At 40.9% G+C, this 26,488-nt stretch overlaps 1 protein-coding gene across 3 annotated transcripts in view; it reads right to left on the bottom strand.

The window, feature by feature from the left end:
* Window positions 1–26,488, bottom strand: part of SEMA6A (semaphorin 6A) — a gene marked incomplete at its 3' end in the record, with an annotated part of 60,047 nt that overhangs the window by 11,878 nt on the left and 21,681 nt on the right. The window contains exons 10-18 of one of the 3 annotated variants that reach the window (XM_079703934.1): window positions 25,044–25,175; window positions 22,715–22,870; window positions 19,790–19,966; window positions 19,282–19,422; window positions 19,115–19,195; window positions 16,628–16,686; window positions 14,148–14,168; window positions 13,962–14,012; window positions 8,684–8,839 (exon numbers count right to left, since the gene is read on the bottom strand). In XM_079703934.1, coding sequence (XP_079560060.1) covers window positions 8,684–8,839; window positions 13,962–14,012; window positions 14,148–14,168; window positions 16,628–16,686; window positions 19,115–19,195; window positions 19,282–19,422; window positions 19,790–19,966; window positions 22,715–22,870; window positions 25,044–25,175 — 974 coding nt within the window. The remainder of the gene's footprint in view (window positions 1–8,683; window positions 8,840–13,961; window positions 14,013–14,147; window positions 14,169–16,627; window positions 16,687–19,114; window positions 19,196–19,281; window positions 19,423–19,789; window positions 19,967–22,714; window positions 22,871–25,043; window positions 25,176–26,488) is intronic. The other 2 variants (XM_079703935.1, XM_079703936.1) reach the window with 2 other exon arrangements.

The raw sequence follows: 26,488 nt of genomic DNA, 5'->3' as shown, positions 1-26,488 counted from the left end.
CTTTCCACAATAATCTCATCAAGACCTTAGATAAATTCAGCAAGTTGTCAAGAGGATGCAAAATTAATGAGATCAAATCTACCCCTCTGCCCGCACTGCTGAAAGAACAATTACAGCCGACCACGTGGGCATCGTCCCCACCACACGCTCACAGGGAAACTTGCCTGTCTTCCAGTAGAGAGCCCAGCACCTGACCTCACCATCTATCATTTTCCTGGGTGCCTCAAAGAAAAGCCAGAGACTACAAATAGATTCCTTTTCTGGCAGGTGATAAAGAAATATTAATTTAGTAAAAAAAATAAATGGTGGCACCCTGGATTATATTGGCATTTCCTTCTCAGTCTCCCCACCAATTTCAAAATCTGTTCTGGATGAAAAGTCTGCCATGTGCCCTGCACCCCAGTGTTTTAACTAAAGTGGTAGAGAGGGCCGAGTCTGGAGTTGAGCTTGCTTGGGGCTTTACCTAGGGTAGAGCTCTTAGCTTGGCAAGGATCATCTACAGAAAATGCCAGTGATGTGTGGAAACACACTTTAGATCCAAAATTGATGCAAGATTCCATTTTCCAGGCTTATTGTGTACATGCAATTAACCACCTAATATGACTGAATAATCAATTTATTATATATCTGTCATCTGTCAATCTCTTGCCCTCTGTATTTCCTTCCCTACCACCCATCTTCCTTCCTATCACCCACTGCTTACAGGTAAAGCCAAAACCCCTTAGCATGACTTTTAATCTCAATTCCCTTTCTGGCCCTTTTTTTTTTTTTGCTGTACGCGGGCCTTTCACTTTTGTGGCCTCTCCCGTTGCGGAGGACAGGCTCCGGACGCGCAGGCTCAGCGGCCATGGCTCACGGACCCAGCCGCTCCGTGGCACGTGGGATCTTCCCGGACCGGGGCATGAACCCGTATCCCCTGCATTGGCAGGCGGACTCTCAACCACTGCGCCACCAGGGAAGCCCCTTTTCTGGCCCCTTTGAATTCTTCTCTTACTCTCAGACTTCACCCTGCCCCACTGCTAACCAGGATGTCACCTGTGTGTACCCCCTGCTAAACTGCAAGCTCCTTGAGTTCAGGGCTTATGTTGGATCAGATCAGTGTGTACTGTAGCATTCAGCAGAAGTCTTATATGTAGCGCATGTTTGCTGAACATCTGTTGAATGAACGAAGAAAGAAGTGAACAAACGTTGCCATTTTGCCTTTCTTTGAGACTAGGGTTATTGTTACCATTATTACATTTTCTCTTAAATTAAATTAACTATTAAATTAACTATTATTTTCTAGTGCTCTGATTCCAGTTCATATCCTTCAAAGTCGTGGAAATGAGAAATGGAAACAAACAAACAAAGGCAGCCATATAATTGAAGAAGAAAAATAACCCCATATAGTTTACATAACTGTTGATAAAAACCTGAGGTTAAATTAAAATTAGAAAGAAACAGTAGTTTTAATCATACCCTTGTTTAGGAACAGTTTGATTTCTAAGCCTTCTTCACTTAAAAGTGACATTTGGAAGCTTGATTTCAGTGATAATTTTTAAAATTACTCTAACATATTTCAAGCGCATATACAACTGTTACTGATATTTCTCTGGAATTAAATACAATGATAATATTTTTCACAGAATGAAATTTTTACTTTAATTCCTCTTATATGGGTTATTTTAGATTATCTAAGAGTTGAAGGGTAGATGTAGACTAGAGATTAGATCTTATATACTCACTGGAGAAGTTATCAGCAACCTCTTCAGTAGGATTGCCAGGTAGCAAATAAATATACAGAACTCCTGGTTAAATTTCAACTTCAGATAAATAATAATGTTTTAGCATAAGTATGTCCCGTGCAGTAGGTGGGGCATACTTATACTAAAAAATTATTCATGGTTTATCTGAAATTCACATTTAACTGAACACTCTATTTTATGTAGCAACCCTACTCTTCTGCCTCCAAATAATGGGCTTCTACTGGTTCCCCATAAATATTCTTCAGACTCACTCTAAACTTTCGAAGATTAAAATAGCTTAACAGAGCATAACAAAAATGATAGTAAGCCTTTATGGGGCAGGTTTAGCACAATTTACAAATTTAAAAATATACTAATGGGCTAAATTTCAAGAATTGTGTCTTTATCAGCAACAACAGCAACTTAGGTGCCAACTTTCTTATGAACTTTGAAAGATACCTTTCCTCTAACCCTCTAAATCAGAAATAAGGAAACTCTAATTCAGAAGCGTTGTTGGAACAACAGCAACCAGTCCCCCGTCTCTTAGTGTTCCCTGACCCTGACTGTGCATGTTCCTACCTGGTTGAGTTAGTCGTCGATTGTTAGGTGGAAGTTGGAGCCCTTTGTCCCCCCGCTAGCAGCCCCTTCCCCATCAAATAGAACCCCTCTCAACCCCTTTCTCTGAGTTCTCTTCCAAGACGGTCCTGTTCTACCATCACATTTAAAAATGGCTGTGATTCTATAGGTTTTACTGATAAAAGCTATGCATATTACCATGGAGTTAAGTATTCTTTTTTTAAAATAAAGCTTAGGATGTTCAAAAAGAGCCTGGGGCTTCCCTGGTGGCGCAGTGGTTGAGAGTCTGCCTGCCGATGCAGGGGATACGGGTTCGTGCCCCGGTACAGGAAAATCCCACATGCCGCGGAACGGCTGGGCCCGTGAGCCATGGCCGCTGAGCCTGTGCGTCCAGAGCCTGTGCTCCGCAACGGGAGAGGCCACAACAGTGAGAGGCCCGCCTACCGCAAAAAAAAAAACAAAAAACAACCCACAAAAAAAGAGCCTGAGTTGGCCAGCATTTCCAAAAAACTTTTAAATATGAGTCCTGTACCAGATGTACTCACTTCCCTCATCCTCCTTGTCAAGTGATATTATGACTGCTATAATATTGGCACTGAAGGGGACGACTAAAGGGGCAGAGAAGCCATTTCCAAGTGCTATGTCCTTGATGTGATCAGCCAGGTTGTCTTCAGTTGTCTAATATCTTTTTCTAAAGTCTGCCGTGCACCGTTTTGCCTTGTTCACAAAGACAATAGTGGTCGTAAAGGCTTTTTGGTGCATTTTTGTCTTTGTGTGCTTCATGTGTCTCGCAGTTTGATACTTCTTGGACAGGAACTATGTCTATCTCTAGTTTAGCCTCTAACTCCTTATTGGCAGCCAATACTGTGCTGTAGAGCCAGTAATAAATTTTGCTTGAAGACTCCTCAGAAAACATTTTTGTTATGTAATGTTACTGAAGAAACGGCAGAGAAAATGCAGTCCAAGTTTAGGAGTCAGGGAAAGAAGAGAATCTTATTTTTCTCCCTTTATTACCATCATTAGCAATAATTTGCTCTGTAAATAAGATCACCTGCATATGACTTGATAGGAACCAAGAAATCACTTTCCCAATTGGGAGAACTGAGATGCTTTAAAATCCTTCATCCATTAGATTTTTAAGCATTGCAGACTGTTAAAATGCAGAAGCTATTGGACCAGGCTCTGTTACCAAATATACTCTCTTAAAATGGGATTTCCTAGCCTGTTCATGAAGAAAGCCTGGCTCTGAGGGTTTGGGACTCAGAATAGGTAAAGTTTGAAAGAGAGAAAAGGGAAAAAAGGATCAAGTGTAGGTTACTGCCAAGTCAGGGGAACATGCTGTAGCCCAAGAGTCCTTACAGATCTCAGAAAAGTAGGCGGGAAGCATAAGTGCTGGAGGTAAACTTTCCCTGGGCCACAATTTGGGAAATAACGAGCTGCAGTCTACAGTTGGCTGCTCACTGCTGGTCTGGAGAATCATCTCGCCAGATGCTTAACAAGCCTAGAATGACTAATCTCTTTTTAGTCTAAATCCATTTTACTCTCAATTCCTACTTGACCAAACTTCTCATCCCTAATCACAAAGCTCAGTAGTTGGAAGAGAAATCAGAAGAGCACCAGGTCGTATAACTGCAGCGCTCAGAGCCCAGCCAGAAGGTAGGGCCATTATTCAGTCTCGTTCTTCCAAATGGCAGAAGCACAGTTTTGGTTTAGGTTAATCACCACTGGACTTTTTAAATTGCTCCAGGCCAGAGTTACCCACACTTTACTCATCAGCTACCAATGCTACAGTCCTAGTGAAATCAATGAGCCTCACTTACCATGTTATTTACTTTTTAAACCTCTGTATCCCTATACTTCCTGCATTAGTAGTTACTTAATATTTTATTTAAATTACCTTTAAGGTGTGTTTCCAGTGGAAACTTTATATCATTATCATAAATGGAAAAAAGTGTCACTTTTCATAGATAGAAGATAACCATAAAAATTAAATTAGCTGAAAGCAAAACAATGTTTGTTCCAGCTAGCTCCAGCTGCATGGCAAAGCCCTCGATCTAAAGCCTGTTCTTTCTTCTCAAAAGGGTAGTAGCAAGTTTCCGTAGTTGTTAAAGCACCAAACTGAGACTTTTGCCTTGACATAACCAAGAAGACGGAAAGAGAAATGAAAGGGGTGTTAACTTTCCACCACATGATTCAGTATTCTTGAAGGCCATGGTGTCTCTGAGCCATCTAAATCATCTCATGTAAGATGTGACATGTCCTACTTGGAGGCTGTGATGCCTTTGAGGAATAAGTAATTGACTGTAAAGAGGATTGTTGATAAACTCTGTGATTTATACAGTTCCATTCAGGATTGTTATGCAGTGTGGCCAGTATACTCATCATTCTTCATAGACCTTCTGAATCTTACTGGAATGTTATTTGCCAAACTAAAAATTGCTTACAAAATAGCTTGTACATTGATTAAAATATATTCAGCATTTGCTGTACATTTTAGATTAAATTATTCATTTGATCTCTAATTTAAATTCTGTTTCTACATCTTTTCCTTGTCTGTAATGACATCTTCTTGACTAAATATAATAATGTGATAATATCCTGTTTTAAAGATTTCCCGAAATATATAAGCGTATATATAAGCTCTGGCATTTCCAATCAAATGGGAACGTTTTTGTATATATCGACTATTTCATCAGTTTTTTGAGAGCTCACAAGAACTCTAGAAAATAAACTCTGAAGTAGGGGATTTTCTTCTAATCTGATTTATTCTTGTGTCTTTGTGGCAGTGGTCCACGATTACGTTAGACATTTATGCTACACAGCTCTCTTGGCAGATCTGCCCCTGGCTAATTTCCTCACCTATCTTGCAGTCTTCTTGGAAATCAGGTTTTGGAGGATTATTACTTTTGGTCAGAAACAAGAGGCACAAGAGTGGCTATTAATTCTCAGTCTTGCTTAACCTAGAAAAGAAAGCTCTTATTTCTTTTGCTGTGGGAGGGGGGTGAGGGGAGAAAAGCCAGATCTAAAAATAAACTGGATTTTCTTTCTTATTCATATGTAATTAGAGCCCCTTTGTAACTACTCATTACCACCTCCATAGTTATAGGATGAATAAATAATATATATTTTTAAATGTGGCAAAACCAAGAAAGACGTAGCCAGGGCTGCTTCTAATTTATCAACTTGGTGATTAAAGGGCTGGCTCTAGAGGCTCCAGACATCTAGGGAGCCAGAGATAAAACAGGGCAGTTGGCTGTGTTTTTACTAATGAATCTAGGGCTTGAAAGATATCAGGCAATTTTAAAGAAAAGCAGCAAGGACAAGAGATATTAGACGAGGCCAGTAGGGTAATGAAGGACAAGGCCAGTTACTGAGGGAGAAAATTACTTCATTTTCTGTGATAATACTTCTGTGTGCTTTGTAGCTCTCTTCTCACGCTTTGTTAGTACGGCTGTATATATATAGACACGTACAGCATCGGAATGCTACCCCCAGTGTAGAAGGAAAGAGCCTTGGAACGTTCCGCAGAGGGGCAGAGGGCTTGGGTCTATTATTTTGAAAGGGGGAGGCTAAGAACAATGGTAGCAGAAGGGGGTTAGATTGCAAGGTGAGGAACAGTGCTTTGACAGAACGTGAGGGATGCACAGGATTAAATCAAGACGAAGGACACAGCAAGGAAAAGAAAGAAAAAGGCAAGCAAACATACTCTGGAAATGCGGAACCGTTTGGAGGATGAGCTGGGACCAGGAGTGGGATCAACCCAGTGGTGCTCAACATTTCTGCAGAGCAGAGCTCTGGGCTCGTTGGCTCACTGGTCTCTTTTCAGCAGCCAAAATGAAAAGGGCATGGGACACTTGACTCCTCCTCGGCTAGCTGGTCAGCAGACACATTTTCTGCTTAGCAGGGAAATGTGCGGTATTCTACAAACAGTTCCAGAGTATATTTAGCTCCTAAAGCTGGGGCACACAAATGTCACATTCCCATAAGACAATCGGCCCAGTGAAAAGAGCACCCACCAGAGGACCGCAGAAACCCCATTAAACTCTTGCATCCCAGGGGGTGCTACACACCCGGATGTGACATCATTAAGGCACCCACATCAGGGAATGGAAAGAAGCGAGGGGATCACAGATTGGGTCAAGTTAAAGGACGTAATCATGAGTCAGAAAAGAAACAAGACTTTTCCAACGGAGTAACGCCATCACCAAGTCATACCACACAGTGCTTGGCAAAACAAAAGTTCAAAATAAATCATGAACATTAAACAGAAAAACACTTCAGAGCAAAATGGAAATTAAAATCATAAAAAATCATGACAAAAGGAACATTAAGCTACATTACTTTTTTATTTTTGAAGTTTCTGCATAACAACTCGTTGTCATTGCCCTATCAAATACACACATAAATCAGTTGTCAAAAAATGAAGCTCAAATTTGACAGGGCAAGGCAAGGAGTTAATAGCACGAGAACAGTGATCATGTTAAAACACCCATGCAATCACCTCTGCCACCATTGTTTGACAATTTGTAGACTGCTTCCAGCTTTGTCAATATTCATAATAAGACCCAAGAGAATGAACAATGCCGAATTTTAAAATGATCTGTCAAAGTGTTAATTGGACTCTTTGATAACCTCCCTCCCTCGGGAGAGGTAACGATTGGAGAAAATTCACGCCATCCGTCTCAGTGAAGCGAAGAGGAAATGACTGTAACCAGCAGCTAGATATTTGGTTGACATATTTAATGCTTTACTGGAAAGGCTGTTTGGTTTTTCAGAAAGTTGCAGTGGGCAAATACAGAGTGATTTTTACTGCGTTGTCTGTTCTTGAGAACTCGGCCAAGACTAACACATCTGCGGTCGGGAGCCACACAGAACAAATAATGGCACATGCTAGGGCTGGTGGCCTGCTGTGATAGTTGTGCCCCATCACGAATTGGCCTGGTGCTTTCTTGTGATGGTTAAGAGCAGGGATCCCACCAATTTAGAGGCTGCTGAGACAAAAGCCACTTAAAAAAAAAAAAAGATTGGGGCAGGACATATTAACAGTAAGAAGTTATAGAAGAATAATAAAATCGATTAAGGGGATATATTAAAAAACGAGTTAAGGGACTTCCCTGGCGGTCCAGTGGATAAGACTTCACCTTCCGATGCAGGGTTGTGGGTTTGATCCCTGGTAAGGGAGCTAAGATCCCACATGCCTTGAGGCCAGAAAACTAAAACAAAAGCAATATTTCAACAAATTCAGTAAAGACTTAAAAAAAAAAAAAGAAGTTAAAAGGGCTACATCTTCCCATTTTGGGCTTGGCATGTAGCAGCAGAAGGTACGACATTCTCAGGAGATGAGCCGCCAAAAAAAAAAAAAAGATGAAAATTTAGTGTGTGAGTCTGCCTAGCAAACATTCTCTAAAAGTAAAGATGGAAATATGTATACAGAAAACCCTGGGGGAAGACATGATAGAGACTGTCTTCCAAGGGTCACTGTGGCTGCTCTGCCCTTGAGACTCAAATCCCTGCTTGGATGAAACTCTTGAAAACATATAGAAGTAAACAAGGCTGAATGGGGGGAAACAGCTCGCAACATAACTGAGCTTTTCAGTCTCTGATTTACAAGACTGTTTTTTGGACAAGTAAAGGCCTCTTTGGTTGCAGCTGCAACTAAAGTAGGATGTGTTACCAGAAGCAGCAAATGGCGAGAAAAGAGATGACATTTCCTGTCTCTAGTTGAGCAAAGAAAGCCAGGGAGAATTTAGGACAGTTCACAGTAGAGTCCCTTTCATCTAGTTCAGCTTCCTTTCCATTTTAAATGCATAGCAATTCTGCTTGATTAAATAACATATTTTTGTTTTAGCTGTTATCCTCTAAGGGCAATGAAGTGCGTCTCAGGACCTCAGCTCTATTCAAATTCAGCACCATGCGAGAGTGAGGGATGCTACCAGCCAGAAAAGACTTAACTCTGCTATTTCTCCATTCACTGATTAAACGGGCTTTTACTTTGATTACATGTACTTGCCAAAGCCCGCACCACATTCCATCCCATTGTAGGGGGAAGAGAGGATCCAAAAATCACTGAACAAGCTAAGAGGAGTGGAAAGGGATCTCAGGAGCCAGTATCTGCTTTGGGCCAAGCCATGCCTCTCTTGGGTGGAGGAAGCTTAGAGGATGTGTTATTTGTTTTGTGTGGTTTCTCCTTGGTCAGGGAATCATTGTGGATCAAGCCTAGCATAGAGGATTGGGTTGCAGCCTTTTCTGAGACGCTTTCAATCATAGTGTGTTGGAGGTTCGTTCCTTAAATGCTGCTATGATTCAGCTGGAAGCAGTTCCATAGTCCTCCCCACTTTTCCCTCCCTCTCCCCCCAGAGGAAGAGGTACTTCCAAGGCCTTACCCTTCTTGTCTTGGTGATTATGGGAAGACACTGCCCCCAAAGAGTCTGTGCTGTCAGGTGAATCCTTCCAGTCCAGCATTCCTCCCCTAGACTCATACCCCTCTTGAGCCGCCGAATTGGACGTGGTGGTGCTGGGCAGGAGGGAACTGGAGTGCCCTGTTTTCATCACAAATATAGTTAGGGAAAACATCACCGGAGACACCCGCTTTCCCTTTGCTCAGAGGCCAGGAGGTTGGACACCCACGCTGGCTGTAAAAGACTCAAAGGAGATTGTCCTAGAAATAACAAGACTGGTGGGTAGGATTCAGCAGAAGACCCCTTGAACTTGTAGTTAGAGGATGAAGGGCGAGATCTTGTCTCTGCTGCTCGCTGGATGAGCCTGAGGGAATCACTTAAGCTCTCGGGGCCTTGGTTGGTTTTCCCTGTGCACGAAGTGGAGATGATGTCGTTTACCTCCCAGCGTTGGGAGGATAAAGTGACATCATGTTGAAAGTACCTAACAGTATCTGACACATAGTAAGCGCTCAAGAAGTATCAGAGTCCTTCTTTGGTATTCTCATAGCAGCACTAAGGTAGAATGTGTCCACTCTGGGGACAGCATTTGTGACTGACGGGGCAGGTGTATGGTAGTGGATGAGCCTCTGCCCCGTCACAAACAACTCAGCTGCCCTGAGCCTTTCCCATGGAGGATGTGTCTAGTTTTCAGCTGCAACGCAGCCTCATAGGCATTCCTCTTTGTGGGGGAAGTGACTGCTTTCTAAAGGGATCTGCTCCCACCCCCCACCCCCTCCTTCCTGGAACAGAGGCCTCAACTTCTCCATGTTGTTATGGCTGTGCCTTTTGTGTCTTATTCCAACCAAGTTAGTTTCGTGGTTTCATGACTCATACTAGTGAGAGGTGGTTTTTTGAGGCCACACCGACTGATCCAATTCAGATTAAAAAGGGAGAGCTTTTTGAGATCCAGAGTGGCCTACCATAGGATAAGGCCAGAGGAAGAATGGCTAGGTTGGGAGTTATGGCAGAAACTGGATGTTTCCTGTGAACACATTTCTAAGCTTTCCCTCCCATCATTCCACAAGGTTAAATGCAGATCATATCTGGTGCTTTGATCTAAGCTGTCACAATGATTTAAAGAAGCCCCACTACCTGTTCTCTCTGGTGGAAATAAAAAATAACCTCTCTGTGATTTCCAAGTAGAGTCTTTGGCTTATTAAAGCATCTTACCTATAGCAACCTCTTGAACAATTTTTAAAAAGACATCAGGGCAACTACTGTGAATGTGTAATTGGTGCCTTTGGTAGAAAGTAGGACAGATTCACAAGTGGCTCCAGCCTTGGGCTGTGATCACAGCATATGTGATAAATATGATACTAGCCACCAGAAAGAAAGATTATAATGAATGCACTGCATTCTTCTTTTTTACAATTATTATTGGAAGTTGGATTCCTAGGAGACTTTAATACTATAAATTACATACTATGTATACACACACACATATACACATGTGTGTGTGTGTATGAATAAAGCGGGGAAAAGCAAGCAAGCCAAGTGGCTTATCTAAGCTATAGGATTTCCATGGAAGCTCCACACTTGAAGTGTTACCACAAAGCTTTGGTAACGTTTAAGAGGCCCCTTTCTGTGTAAAGCTTGTTTGGCTCTTACACAGCTTCAAATATCCGCTTTGTTGCAAATAGTCTAGTTCGCTCCAACTGCTAAAAACTATTCATTTAAAAGTAAAGAATTCTTGTGTCTAGACTTTTTGTTTTTATATTTCTGGGTTTCACATCTCATCTCCCAATACTGGTAAGAGAACAAGGGTAGGAAAATTACTAACCTGGCATTGGAAATACAGACTTTCTTTTACTTCCTTTATGCTTATTTTGAGGTCTAAAATATAGCCTCTATTTTCTACTCTTGAATTCAACAATGCTCTCATGCAGTATACGGTCAACCTAAGAGACTTCAGCACCCAGCCTAAGCAAACAATTAGAAATAGCTTTGCAGGGAGTCAGAAAGGGGGGAAGGAAAAAAAGAAGCCTCTCCTCCGAGTAGCAAGAATTTCTTTTACCTGAATTGATATGCATTTTGAGCACTTTCAATTTAACTGTGTTCAAGGGGCAATTTTATGGTAATGCCATAAGTATGGTTTAGGGAGAACATTTCTTAGTACGGTAATCTAGGGGAAATATATGCCTAAGGGACACGTTCTCTGTAGAAAGATTTCCTGGACCATATGCTGCAAATATATGGAAAACTCATTGGTAATGGAAAGCTATGGCTATGAGAGGAAATTAATGTGGACCAGATGGTAGTTAGGTAGGAAAACGTTTCATACAAATGTGAGAAATCAGCTCCTGCCTATTGCTGAAGTGTTAGTCTAATACCCACCACATCTCCATATTCTACATGTAAATCTAGAGAAACCATGCATCTGATGTACTCAAATGGAAAAAAAAATAGAGCAGCATGAGGTTTGTAATCTTTCAAACTTATGCTTGAGGACAGGCAATGTGTGTCACGGGTGAAGCAAACAGTCGGAGAAAGCAATGCCTGATTCTCAAGAATTTTAGAACTACCACGTAAAAGCACCATTAAGCAGCCATCCTTAGTTTGAAATCAAAGAGGTGTATTATTATTACCTCTCCAACTGTTAAAAGGAAATCACTTATATTCCTTCTTAGAATCTGATTCTACAGGCTGTATTGTTTTTGTGCATTCCCTAAGAGACTGTAACCAAAATAACGCTACAAAAATAGGCAGTCGTTTGTGGATATGGTATTACATGTCAACAATTTGGAACCTATAATTTTGTCTTATTAATCCAGTATGAAAAGTCATATTATAATCAGTGGAGCTTATGATGTATTATTCTTATAATATACAAAGAAATAGATTTAAAAAGTTAATTTTAATATGCATCATATTGTTTCTCTATATCTACAAGTCTTTGTAATTCTAGAGGTTAGAGATCCTTCAAACTACTCTAACCTATTAACAATGATTGTACCCAATTAGACACAGAAGAGACACTAAATCAATACAAGAGAGGATGAGAGAAGGAAGATAATCAGGGTCCAATTCACTAAAAAAGGGTTCTTGTATATGTAAGTGGTGTTGCACAGAGCTTTTGCCACACAGAGAGTTTGCATGGCTTATTGAACGATCCCTTTTTCAGAGTTAGGCAGTTCTGGTTCTGTGGGTCACCCTATGACTCTGTACTCAGCCACTGAGCTTTTTATGGGAACATGCAAAGGACACAGCTAGACACAGTGGGTGCATTTTGGACTTCGGGGTTGGCTTCCTAGTCTACATCCATGCTCATAAAAACAGCAATTTGCTTTTTCCTTTGATGGTTCAAATATAGCACCTAATCCAGTGCCTGGCACATAGTAAGCACTAAACTAATGTCTGCAAATGAATGAGTTAAATCTCTTCTAGGTTTATTAGCTCCAAAATAAGCATCTCTTGCAGTAGTTTGTGAAAAGAAAGTCTCCTCTGTTTTTGTAAGTACTGTCTGGACCAGCCCTCATGTTGATGGTCAATTAATCATCTAACCCCTTCACACCCGGAGAGATTGAGCCTGAAAGGGACAGGATCATGAATTGAAAGGAAAATTCCAACTCTTCTTTAGTTTCATCACAGAAACCACTGACTGAGCGAATGGGTATTGTTCTTTAAAGTGTTAACATGGAGGAATTAATAAGTTCCTTTCCTTTTATAAAGGCAGTAAGAGAAATCCATAAATTGAAGAGTGACTTTTGTTCGTAAAGAGCATCCCATGGTTTGATTATTCTATCTGTATGAGAAATTACCTGGGAGTTAAAATTGGCCGTAGTACTGTTGATGAATGCTGGGGTTACTGGTTCAGTTAGATTCAAGACCTGAATTTCTCAATATCTGTTAAAGATTATTCAGTTATAGGAAATGATTGCAAAGTATGATATTGGAGAAGTGCAGATGCGAAGTTGGGTTCCCTTTGTGAAAGGCAAGCTAAGCTAGATGACACTTGCCTCCTGAGAAGTGTTTCTTCCAGCTGTTGGTGTTTGACATCCTGGCTTGAATCATAGAGGAGAGGATGGTAAAGGTGGATGAACTCAGTGGGCTGGTCTACTCCACGCTGCCTCACTTCACGACAGGAGAAACCGGGCATTGTTTTCCCTACCTGCACAGCCCCAGGTTATAAGATAGTCTTTAGGACTTTCAAAGGGGCTTTTTATTTATGCTAATTAGACACAGGAGTGAGAGTTTCCACAGAGCTATTAGATGTATTTGTAGCCATCTTGAACTATGTTTTTGAACCCTGAATCCACCTTGCTTTCTTTTCTTCCCTCTTTTTTTCTTTTCTTTATTTTGTCCCCTTCCTCTATTACCTACCTCTACATTTAAAGACTGACCTAGAGCTGTTATTGTTATGTGTCTTAAACATAAAAGTTATAAAATGTGTATCAGTGAAGCTTGTAGTCCCCATTATAATGCAGAAGCTTAAATTTCCCATTACATATATGTTGTTCATTATCTTTAAAAAACACACGCATAGTTTACCTTAATAAACATTTGGGGAGGCTTTGAGAAATGGAACTGGAACATTTCAACTACAGTTTAACTTTTCTTATAAAGAGCTCAGAATAGTCTGTTTATGGACTTAATGGCTTTGTTTAGTATAGTGTCTGTATATTTCAGAGCAGGAACAATGGGGTAAATCCTGTTTGCACATCATTTCCACTGCGTCACTCTTCCTTGTATACATTTAAAGACGTTTCACTGAAGATAGGTCTAAATGTTCATACTCTTCGTGTGATTAAATTTCGATGGCTATATTGGAAAGTTTTGCCTAATAAGAACTTAGTATCTGCACTCTGTATAGATTTCGCTGCAGAGGGTATTGTTCTGAAAGTCAGCATTTTGGGGAATGATACTATCTATCATTTAAGGAGCTATGGCCTATGAGTTATAAGCACTATTCCTTTATCTTGGATGTACTTATGTCCAAAAGCAATTTCTTCTCCCTCAAGAACTCATTAAATGCATTCACCAAATTCCCTAAAGTTGGCATATTTCATGTTCTGTGGATTAAAAATGTAGGACTCATTCTCACATGTCAGTTGCCTCATATAGGTAGAGTAATTTTTGAAGCATCATGAAATCTATGAATAATTTTAGTGAATTGGGGCCCTGAAGTAGCAAAGAATCTGGTCCATGATGTTTAGGAATGAAGATTATAAACTACCACAGGATGAATGGCTGAAAGAATGAAAAAAAAAAAAACCCATAAACTGACCATATACTGTGTTGTAAGACATTTCATGATCTGGTAGAGGAGTTGAAATGTCTATAAAAAATAATGAGAATTTAAAAATTAATTTAAAAAGAAACGTAAAATTCGAAATACTCAAGAGGTTTAGTGAAACAGGATTTCTCAAATATATTTCCATTGCTATTAAATTATGAGTAATATCTTCCTTACCATTCAGTGCCACGAAGGAATCTGAAAGACAGAAGGGAGGAGTAAGTTACTTAACATTTTACACTCTGCTCAGTGTGACTTCCGTTATAAGTGGGAGGGAGCTGATACAGAGCTGTGCTAACATACGATCCCCAATACTAAGTAAGTGCTTTTTACTTTCTGCTTGTAATAGAAGATGCTTCATATTTGGTCCGATTTCATATCCTTATACTATCTCTTTCCCAAGTAAGTGAGCTTCCTCAAAGTCATGCCTTTCTTGCCAAGAGGCAGAGAAAAAGCAAGTTAGTGGAAGGAACGGTAACTGCGATTATATGTAAGCCGTACTCCATACAGAGGGATGTGTATGTGGATAAAGTGAGTGACATCTGGACCACACTTACAAAGCACTTTTTCTTTACATTCTCTCTCATTTCATCCTCCCAACCATGCTGCGAGGAACTGTCCAGTATCACAATGTTCTGGACATTAAGCAGGGGTTTTAGTTAGGAAATTAACAAAAATAAAAATCACACATACAGGCAACATACATTTGTGTGTGTGTGTGTGCACGCGCGTGCCCCCGCTCTGTGTCTGGGTCACGTCACTTGTTCACTCAGCCTGCTACTCAGCCTCTGACACTGGCTCTTTATGGTTTCCTCATTTCCCCTAAAACTCCTGTTACAGAGTCATTGTGTACCAAATATCTAAATCCTTTGAATGCCTGTGTGTGACTCGATATGTCTAACAGAAGTAGGTCATGCTCCAGTGGGAGCCCAGGAGCAGAGAAGCCGCTAGGAAAGGCATTACCTCCTGCCCGGAGCAGGCACCCTACGTGCCTCAGGAGGAGTGGGGGTCGAGTTACGGAGCACACGAAAACACAGAGGCTTGACCACTGAGACGGAAGAGTAAATCACTGGCCTGGGGCCTGAGGGTCTGCCCTGCGCTCTGCCTGAGGACCCAGGCGTGGTGTAAGCCTGCTGGTGTAGTGGATGCTCTAGAGAGCCAGTAACACTTTCACATTTTTCATATATTTACCTATTCAATCCACATTGACACCCCTATTTTCCTAGATGCCTATATCATCGAATCATAAAAATATGGAGAAAATTATTCACTAAAATCAGCTAATTAAGTTCACTCAGGCATACATACCAACCGAAACCTGTTTCCCTAAAAATGGGGCCATAAGGCACCAACATGATCAAGATCCACCAAATCAAACATCAAATTGTTTCATTGCACACACATAGCAGATCTTTTGGGCTCCGGACGCGCAGGCTCAGTGGCCATGGCTCACGGGCCTAGCCGCTCCGCGGCACGTGGGATCCTTCCGGACCGGGGCACGAACCCGTGTCCCCTGCATCGGCAGGCGGACTCTCAACCACTGCACTGCCAGGGAAGCCCCCTGTGCTAATTTCTTAATTCAGATTTTGTGTGTGAAGACATAAGAAGAAGCTTTTTCCGGTATATATTTGCAAACAAACAAACAAACAAAATATGACCAGGAATTTGGAGATGAGGCTCTGTGGCCCTATTTATTTGATTATGTCTGTTCTCTAGAAAAGATAAGGTATTAAATGGCACCTTAGAGTCTGTAATTTCTGGACTCATGGCTCAAAGATTTAGAGTTATATCCATGATTTTCATTATCAAATCAAATATCAGAAGTAATATAGTTTCATTCCCTTAGGAGCTATTTTTGATGCCATTCTGAATACAGGCTTCTTGAAATTTATCACATACAACATTTAAAACATGGCAAACTAAATGTTTTCCAAGAGTATGGCATTATTCTCTAAATTAGCATTAATAAAGCATTTTCAGGAGAATATTGATACTAATCAGATCACTGGACAACTGGGCAGACCTTTGACCAGGATCCTTTATATAAAGTTCTAACTAAAATGTTAGCATGTAATAACTTTTGAAATGACCTCTGAGATTAGTATAGTAGGTCAGTTCTTATAAAAAGGTTATTTTGAGTCACCTTGTATGTAGTGGGTTCTTTCTGAAATTTTTTTCTACTGCAAATGGTAATAAACATAAATCTAATTTAAAAAATAATTAATTTTGTTAATCGATATGTTCAAGAGAAATAAAATAGTCCTATTCAATTAAAAAGCTAGAGTATAGTGATCAGTCTTTTTATTATTTGGCTGAAAATTATGGCAATAACATATCTTTAAAAACAACAAAACTGGTTTTAAATGGAAATGCTGATGTAACTTACTGCCCTGCTGTAGTAGACATCCTCTAGAGTGAATTTGTTCCACAGCATTATGATAATGAAGTAGGTGCCAGCATTTATGGCAACAGCATTGGCAACAGAGGCTTCAAAACACACTGTTTTCTTTGATATTTAGAAGGTGATTTCTGTTATTTATGCATGTTTTAGAGGCAGCTGCACTCAGTTTCACATGTGGGGTCATGTTTCTAGGCCAGTCTATAAAAGCATCTTTTTTATAGAATAAATATCCAAATGGATAAAAAACTCTACTTACTGTGACAGTCTCCCAGGCCATCTGTATTGCCACGCTCTATGTCCTGTTCAAAAGTCAGTCTTCAAAAAAAAGGAGGGAAGAGAAGAAAGATAGACACAAATTCAATGATATGAGTCTATTGCAGGATGCATCTTAAGTTTCACTAAAGCAACTAATACAGTTTGATAAATTGAGTGACAGGTGCAAAAAAAGTAGGTAACAGCTCGAAAGTTTATCTCCAAAGCTTACAGAAATGAGTCCTTTGTGAATCTCCCAAGAGAAGCCATGTTTTAGACAGTTAATTCAGGTATTATTCAGGGAGTTAATTAGTTTGTGGATTACCTATATCACTCTTTGCCTCTGATGCCCTGAGCATTTCTTTTTTTTTTTTTTTTTTTTTTTTTTTTTTTGTGGTACGCGGGCCTCTCACTGTTGTGGCCTCTCCCGTTGCGGAGCACAGGCTCCGGATGCGCAGGCTCAGCAGCCATGGCTCACGGGCCCAGCCGCTCCGCGGCATATGGGATCCTCCCAGACCGGGGCACGAACCCGTATCCCCTGCATCGGCAGGCGGACTCTCAACCACTGCGCCACCAGGGAGGCCCAGCATTTCTTAAATATCTGAGAAGTTTACATGTTAACACACACTCCTTACATAAGTGATACAGAAGTCTCTAAATTAGAAAAAAGTATTTTCCTCTCTTTTGCCCCAACTCTTGCTTCCTAGACCTTTATCTGTTTCTTTGCTTAGAAGTAGCTTTGTATAACAAAGTGTTCAAATGGTCAGTGGATATGTGGGCCCCTGAGAGGACGGACATGGCGGTGCATTTTGCTGAGACCACTCAGGTGTTTCGTTCACCCCTGCCCCAGGCCCAGTCCTCAGGAGTATTGCCCTCCCGCTCCTCTACAGGCTCACTCTTCTTATAAGGTCACCTTTGGGCTGTATAAACTATTAACACCATCAATAAGATCAATCCTAATAGTATCTATTTAGATTTTTAAATAAGCGCACTGGAATACTCCAAAGGAGTCTTGTCCTTTTTGGGGGGAACTTTGCACTTCTTTCTACACCATAACTGAAACTCCTGTTTTGTAACTGCCTTCAGAGTTTACGTATGAGCCATATAGGAAAACTTTTTGGAAAGTCACACCTTGATCTAATAATGCACCATGTTTGTTTTCCAGTGTTTTTATGTTGTATTAAAAATCAAATTCATCCTCAAAGGATAAAGATTTCTAGTGGTAATGAAAGCCAGTATGTACCAGGCCCTGAAGGCCACTTTCCAAAGAGAGTTCCACATGTTTTGAACAATGAAATGTTCTCATGTTGACTTTAAAATGATTCTTAAAAATCAGTCTTCCTACTTTTGGTCACACCTTGACTAAAGAAAGGAGATAGGTCATTTCTCAGCTTCCCTCACTGTGCATTATGATCCTTTCTCCTTCACTTCAAGGTTCCGGTGAAAAGATGCAAAGCTTTAACACTGTAGTAGGTCAATATTGCTACTCACAAAGCTGATCTAATAATAAATGGTGAGTCAACCCTTTGCATTAGTCAAATTTCCAGGTCAGACTTGATAGTTACCATTAGCTCTGTATATGGAAATACTTTCCCTCAAATTATGCAGGTGGTGGTGATCAGATATGCCCTCCTGTCTGTTGACTAGCTATTCTCAAATGGGAGAGGAGGCTCAGAGTGATGTGAGGACGATTCTTTTCACCCTTTAGATCAGAGGAAGTTGAAGAAATGGCTAAGAAAGAACTGTGCTGCCATCTGGCACCTTCCTTGAATTGCCATAACCTGTCAAGGATATGCGTTGAATATTTTTCCAAATGTCATTTTGGATTTCACATCCACTGAAGTAAAAGCATAAAACCTTTGAGCTAATACCATCCAGGCATTTAAAGTCAGGGTAACAATTCTAAGCATCAAAATCACATGCATGGCAGACTAGCTTGATCTAGCTGATCTGCTGGAGAAATGCCAAGAATTGATTTTACCACCTAATGAGTAATAGGGTCAACTGTTCTTCAGTGCAGGGGAGAGGTTTATTGCGTGTATACACTATGCTTTCAGTACAAATGCATTGCTTAACAAATGCTCCACAGTGTCTTCTCAGCCCTGGATGGTCAATTAGAAGAGCCAGTTTTGCTATGGCTGGACAAACCACATCACTAATCTAATTGGTACCCTCTTGCTCCCTTTCTCGGCTGTTCTCGCACTGTGATGATCAAGGCATGTACCGTCGCGTCCCTCTCTCCAGGGAATACTTAGAGGTCCACTGTGTTGTTTTTTCCTGTTTTTAATTAGTCTGAGGATGGATGATTAATCAATTGGAAATCTGCCACGTGATGTTGGGTTGTTCTATGAAATGGGAAAAGGAGGGAGAACGGCCGGCATTCGTATTGATGAGGTTTGTGCACAGAAGGCTGAGTGGCGGTGGTATGTGTGAGCGCAATTAATTGTACGTCTAGGCCGCTTTATACTCTCCCACACCTCGGGCTGCTTACCTACTGCCAGGTGACAGATGGGCACAGGCACCTCCTTCCTTTACCCACCCACAGTAGGGGTCTCTGGAAGCGATACAGGTTCTGTAGGAAGAGGATGACTGTGAGCTACCTAGGACTCTTTTCTAAGCACTGTGGACTTTCTAATGATCAATGGGGCAAATACATACTTTTTGCACTTCCCATGTCGTTCACACCGGCCAAGGGGAACCTTTATCACACAAGTGGAAAATGCAACATACAGAGAGCTGCTTGCTTTGTCCAGTTGCATGCCCATAATCCTCTTGTCTTCTACTCCGTCGTAGCTGCACCTAATTTTATAAGGCAGGATAATATCATTCACGGGCTCTCTTGGGTCAGTTCTCTTTTTCCTGCCACCACCCTTACACCCCACCTCCCAGCGCACAAGGTTAGATCTCTTAATCTGATCCAACTGAACGGGAAGCAGAACCTTATGTGTGCACCCACACACATACACATAAACACACAATGTATGTGTTTATATAAACACATTATTAGCAAGGAGAAAATAATGCTTTTAATGTATGAAAAGATTTTTACAAATAATACTAAAAGTCACCTAAGTGCATAAAATCTAAGTCTGCCATGATTTCTCTGAATGGAAAAGATAATAAAGTAACAAATAATTACTAGGAAAGAACCAAACATTCTACGCACTTTTCAGGGTTGTAGACACTCATCTCCTCCAGGAAAAGGCTGTCATTTAGGAAACCACTGTTTCCTATCCTGGCCAAGAACTTCAAGATGATTCCCTTCTCTGATCCCAGGAAAACCACAGTGTGATTCTGATATGGCCCAGCAGCGGTGTCCACCGCAATTTTGGTCAGGCGGTATCTAAAATGACAGGATCACATTTTTTATCTCTTTGTTGGTCTTTCATTAAAGTGTCCCCTTTTCCACTTCAAACAATTGGGATAGAGCTTTCTAGTAATAACCTCAAGAAAAATATATGCATATAAATAATGCTCTCAAGCTGTTCTGCTCCTTTATTTCCATATGTAGAGCATTAGTATGGCTCCAAGGGGAGGAAAGAGGTATGTATGTGTGGAGGCCAAGTTACATAATAAATACGTAGCCATCACCATCTGAAACCACTCAGCAATTATCCCTTCCATGAACAACAAGGAAAGACTGATGTCTGCTGTGAAGAGGGGAAGAAATAATAAGTGAATTCATTTAATATTTCGCAATGCAAAGTACTAACCACTATCCGATCACAGCTAACATTTCACTGAACACTGAAAAGAAAAGCAGCGGCTACCATTTTTCCATACTTGTCCTCTGAGCTGCGAAGCCTTGTCAACAAAATGTCAGACTGGAAACCTTTCTGATTGTGTACAGAGGGGTAGAGAGTTCTGAAGGATGGGGAGGTAGAGTGCTAATGGCAATATTAATAAATAAATGGATATACAAGCCAAACAAGATCCACCTAAAGCCAAAGGTGAAGGGCATTAGTCCTCTTGCCTGCCTAGATAAGTCCTATTGGGTATCCTCCTTCTCTGAAATCCCATAGCTGTTCAACACTCCATGGATACCCTTTTCTCCTTAAGCATCATGGCAGGAACCGGAAAACATGGATTCTTCTGCAAGGTACATACCATGGTTTCCATCTTATGGGCAAGAGCCATTATAGTATTGGGTTGGCCAAAATCTGCCTTCGGTTTTTAAGTAAAAATAAAAGACACATGTTTCATTTTCACCAAGAACTTTACTGAACAACATATTCACCCTTTTGTTCCACTACCTTCTGCCATTTTTCAGGCAACTTCATAATTTCATCTTTCCAAAACTTTTAATCTTTTTGAGCATGGAACTGTTCCAGGTGCCTTTTACAGTCTTCCAAGGAATTGAAATTTTTCCATTAAGAGAATTTTGTAAAGACCTAAATAAATGAAAATCCAAAGGTGCAATGTCTGGTCAATACGGCGGATGAATCAGAACCCCGGCCAAACCATAACAGTTTTTGCCTGGTCATTGAAGAAACATGTGATCTTGCATTATCTAATGCATCATATAATTCTGGATGCTTTTCATCAAGTGCTGCGTTCAGTTGGTCTAATTGGGAGCAGTGCTTGTTGAAACTGTTTGGTTTTCCAGGAGGAGCTCATAATAAGAGGACTCCCTTCCCATCCCACCATATATACAACATCACCTTCTTTGCATGAAGACCGGCCTTTGGTGTGGTTGGTGGTGGTTCATTTTGCTTGCCCCACGATCTCTTCCATTCCACATTATTGTACAGTATCTACTTTTCATCACCCATCACCATTTGTTTCAAAAATGGAGCGTTTTCATTACATTTAAGTGGAGAATCGCATGCAGAAATATGGTCAAGGTTTTTTTTGCTTAATTTATGTGGAACCCAAACATCAAAGCGATTAACATAACCAAGCTGGTGCAAATGATTTTCAACGCTTGATTTGGATATTTTGAGTATGTTGGTTATCTCCTGCGTGGTATAATGTTGATTGTTCTCAATTAATGTCTCGATCTGATAGCTATCAATGTCAACTGTTCTACCTGACCATGGAGCATCGTCCAGTGAGAAATCTCCAGCACGAAACTTCACAAACCACTTTTGACAGGTTCGATCAGTCACAGCACCTTCCCTATACACTGCACGAGTCTTTTCTGGCATTTCGGTTGCGTTTTTAACCTTTCTCGAAATAATAAAGCATAATATGCTGAAAATGTTGCTTTTTTTCTTCCATCTTCAGTATTAAAATGGCTACACAAAAATTCACCAATTTTGATGTCTTTTTTAAAATGCACACTGATATGACATCTGTTACATACAATCTAACAAAATTGCTTTGAATGAAGTTAAAGAAAACTAAGTTCTACCAGAGCCATCTTATGGAAAAAACTGAATGAACCTTTTGGCCAACCCACTACTTTAATATCTTTCAATCAAGTCACTGTTTAAAAATAGTGGTAAAGTTAATTAACATTTTGTTTGATGACTGCCAAAACTGGATGGTACTTGGGAAAGCCTGTTGAACTGTTTGGCAATAAGCCCTAAATAAATATGAGAAGGAGGAGTATTTAACGCTGTCATAGATTTCTAATCAGCTATCCCTTCTCCGTTGGCCACCACTCCAGACAACAAATGCTAAACTATGAACCCTTCATGCTGGTATACTTGTGCAAATGCTCCGTTAGTCCATGCTGCATATGACAGCTAACAATCTAGGGACAGTGCTCAGATGACATCTGCAGCATGTTTTGCAACCATATCCAACCAAACAGGTATCTACATCCATTGACTGATTCTCTTCACTTCTCCTCTGCTCTTACACACATGGGATGAACAGGCTAACGCAGAAGGAGATATCTTTGTTTCCGCTAATTGCTGGCATGTGTCCAATTAGCCTGAAACTATCTGAACTGTGTTCACTGGGAATGTGGTCATGGGGTTTGGTGGCATCCACCCATGTGCCCGGGACTTCAGAGCTGAATCAATGCCCAGGATAACAGAAGACGTTTGTGGCATTTCAAACTGTGATCCACTGATGACAGGTTCTGTAAGCATGGGGAGGAACAGGGGAGATCCAGTGAGGACATGGTTTGCTTGACACCCACCTGACCATCGTCCTCAGGAACCATGGCTTGTTGATGATGGAGGGCACGGCCTCATCCATGAGCGGGTGCGTTTTGATGAAATTCAGGGTATCGTCAGGAAATTCATTGGAGGTTGCATATTTTTCTAAGGAGGATGAGCCAGCGCAGCAACCTGGCCTAAAAAGAAACAAAGGGAGGGGGCTTATATCATGCTTTATGGCAAATTCTTTGAATGAACTGCTTCTCTGTGCATATTGCATGAGGGAGAATATACCGTAGGCTGAGAAGAGGAAGCTGAACAATGCATAATGCCACCAAAAAATATGCTTAGATTTCCTCAGGGCCACCTCCTCACTCCATAGAGAAGCCTGAGCCAGGACAGTTCAGCCTTGGCTGGGAGCACCTTGGCTTCCCTGCCAGAAGCAAAAACCCACCCCATAAACAGTGATGGAGCTTGAAACAAGTGAGGGTTTGGTTTGCACGTCTCTGGGACTGCTCTGTCTGTCTTAAAACACTGCTAGAACTTCTGGAGGCATTTGTTCCACAAAAAGAGACAACTGGGCTGACTTTTTCACAAATGTAGAAAACAAAGGCGTTCAAAAAGCTGCCAGCCTTACATACCTGCTGGACTCAGTGTAACTATCTCTCATTACTAGGGGGTCAGAGAACATTTGGGTTTTGTTTTTTATTGTTTTTGTTTGATTTGGGTAGGTATGAAAAGCCATTTACACTGAAATTCTTGCCTGAAAAGGCATTTTTAAAATTTCTGAACAATGACACTGAAAATTCATTTCTAAAAGAAATTATATGGTTTTAGGAGTCAAGGGACATCTCAGCAAAGTCAGATCAGGGAAACACCGGCACCAGTCTTGTCCAGACACCTGCTTTGCCCACTGGTGCAGGAGAGAAAAGTGGACCCTGACAACACTGGCAGGGTCTAGCCCCAGGCACACGCTTTCATGGCACTAACCCAGCCAGCCAGTGAAAGTGCCCAGATATCTGTAAGAGAGACAGGCCAGCATGTGGAAGGATGAAAGCAAACATGCTGCCACCAGCAGAAAGTCACTTGAAGTATGTGTCCTGGTGACGGCTGAGTGACACCATCTTTTGATACCCAGGGGAGCATATTACATAAGTATTCCCTGAAACCTGATCCCTTAAGCTTAACTCCCTTTCCTGCTTACCTGGAAGGTAGCTAAGAATCCCAGGCAATGACTTAGAGAATCTATCTGAGGTTGCCACAGTATGCTTTCTACACCTAGTCTGCTCTCCATAAATAACAGAGAATGCACATGCCATTTAATTCAGGGGATGAAAATGGATGAACTGTAGGGGTTTCTCCCATGGGTACAGTGTTTCATATTATCTAAGTTAGTTCAATTAAGTGAATTGCGCTGGGTATTTTGTGCGGGGGATTGGATGTCGGAGGAGAGAGTTGGAAACCAAAAAAGTTCAGAAGACACTGGGTTTCCTTCCGCAAATTAAGTGGAGGAAGCCGAACACACAGGGATGTTTCTATATAACTTAGATTTCGAATGCTGTGATGGGAGGTATGCAGTGTGTGCCACATAAAGAGGGCAGGCACGGGGCTGGGAGAGAGTTTCGTCCTGTCCCAGTTAGGAGGAATGAGTTAACTGGTTTAGTGTGAGGATTTGATAGATATTCCACAGGACCAAAAGGTCTCTGTATTGTCTCTCAACAATAGGTTCCTCATGAAAGCACTTCTGGGGCACATTTTGGGGAGGGGAGAATCGACAGTGCATCTGGACCCCAAGCAGACCAGAACCTGGCAGACCAGAGACATCCTAATAATGGCCCATTGTACCTGCTGCCCTTGGCCCAGAGTCCGGGATCAGTTCTGATCCAGTCTAGTCACAAAATCCAGGGAACACCATTTATATTTTACATTTTTTTAAGGCTGAAAGACATGGGTCTCTGCAAAACTGAAGAGAAGCGGGGAGGGGCGGTGGAAATCATCTCCCCAGAGATGTGAACTTGCACAACTCACTTTATACCTCTCTGGGCCTCAATTTCATCAACTATAGACCATTGGGGATGCTGGACCAGATGATTCCTGTCATCCTAGGATTGCATTGGATAATCCACAGATAGAGAGTCTAAGCAAAAGACTAGAGAGTCACTGTTTTGAATACAACTATAGGTAATTTGGGGTTTCGGTTAAGGTAATGAAGGCAAACGGCCTCACTGGCCTTTCTATTGTGTTGGCATTTGTATCTGCGTGGCCAGCATGGAAGGCACTAGTGTGCAGTTTATAAGGTGCTTATTATCAGGGGAGCAGATGGCACCATTTCTAGAAATTCAAGAAAGCCGTATAAATATTTGCACATACCTAGGCTTAGGCACTCGTTCATCAGGAACTGGTGTCCACGTGGAATCTGGAGACTTCTGTTCTTTGAATCTCCCAGTAAAAACAATGGCGACATCATGCATGTCATAGGCACACACTGCAGACCCAGGGATGCTGCAGTAGGACATTTCACACAAAGTGTTATTCATGCAACAGTCACGCATGCAGTTTGGAAAATATACTCCAAAGTAACTTTCCTAGTACGGGCAGTTGAAATTTAATGTTCGTATCCTGAACACTATAAATGTAAGGGATCCTAGCGCATAAGGTGAATGTTTCTGTGACTCAAATTTGCATCAGTGGCCTTAAAGAAAGGGCTAGTTACGGCAGAATCATAGAGGAAAATCTCTTTATGTCTTGTGTCTGGCACTGCTTTTGTTTGTAAAGGAGGAATGGTCAAGCTGGTGATTTATACGTTTCATGAATTCCCTGAAATTATCAGTCTTTAAACCAAATATAAAATGTTTGGACAACATTCTGCATCTCTAATGTTGGTGAAAATTTGAAGTAAAAGTGCTCCTACTGTTCACATATTCCTTCTTTGAATTTGGTTCCTCAAGCCAAGGACCTCACAAGTGAGGATGTTATGTGTGAGGAACCCAACCATATTTTATGTTAGTCACTGTACCTTGCAAGGTTTACTTCCTGTTTATTTGCATAAGACTAAACAATTTAAATCTCTAAAGCACCAACACTTTGCAAATAAAATGCTCTATTAAGTGCTAAATAATAATAATGACAGTAATCTCTACCTGTAATTACATTCTTGCCTGGCACTCCTAGAAGGATTTGGGGATTTTTTTTTTTTTTTCCCATCAGTGGTGAACAGACATGAATTATTCATTCATCTAGGTACACTGCTTAAACCCATGTTTGTTTTTGACTATGGTCGTTCCTTGATTTTGATCAAATAAATTTCAGCCACTGGCTGGCCAACAGTTTTAATCAGGCTTTGAGGTAGTGGGTCACTGTACACAGAAGCATCCAGGGCAAGACACAAGCACTTTGCAGCATGAACATCATCCAGGGAGAAAGAATGATTTAGTCCTGATTTTGCAGATGTTGAAAGGATACGGAAATCACTTCATATATGATTAGGAGAATTTTATGCCATCTTTAATTTCATAACACAGTTATGAAGTATTACTAATAAAGCAAGAAATAGGGAGAGGATTAGAAAGCTTATTTAAAACAAGGTGGCAGGATGAATTTTAAAGTATGTAGCGTGTGTGTGTGTGTGTGTGTATTCACAGTATTGAGTCTATAATAAGACAATGATCCCCATTTGTTTTGAAATTTCAGAACCCCCAGCATTATTTAATTTTGTAAGACTCTCTCCACATCTCGCTTTCCTAAAAGTAAGAGGTGTACCTATTTACTTTAAATATTAAGAAAAATAGGATAAATATTGAAGTATTTTATGAGGC

The sequence above is a fragment of the Hyperoodon ampullatus genome (genome assembly GCF_949752795.1).
Source record: "Hyperoodon ampullatus genome assembly, chromosome: 4".
Lineage (NCBI taxonomy): Eukaryota > Metazoa > Chordata > Mammalia > Artiodactyla > Ziphiidae > Hyperoodon > Hyperoodon ampullatus.
The sequence above is the reverse complement of the archived record's forward strand: the minus strand, read 5'-3'. Positions and strand labels throughout refer to the sequence as shown.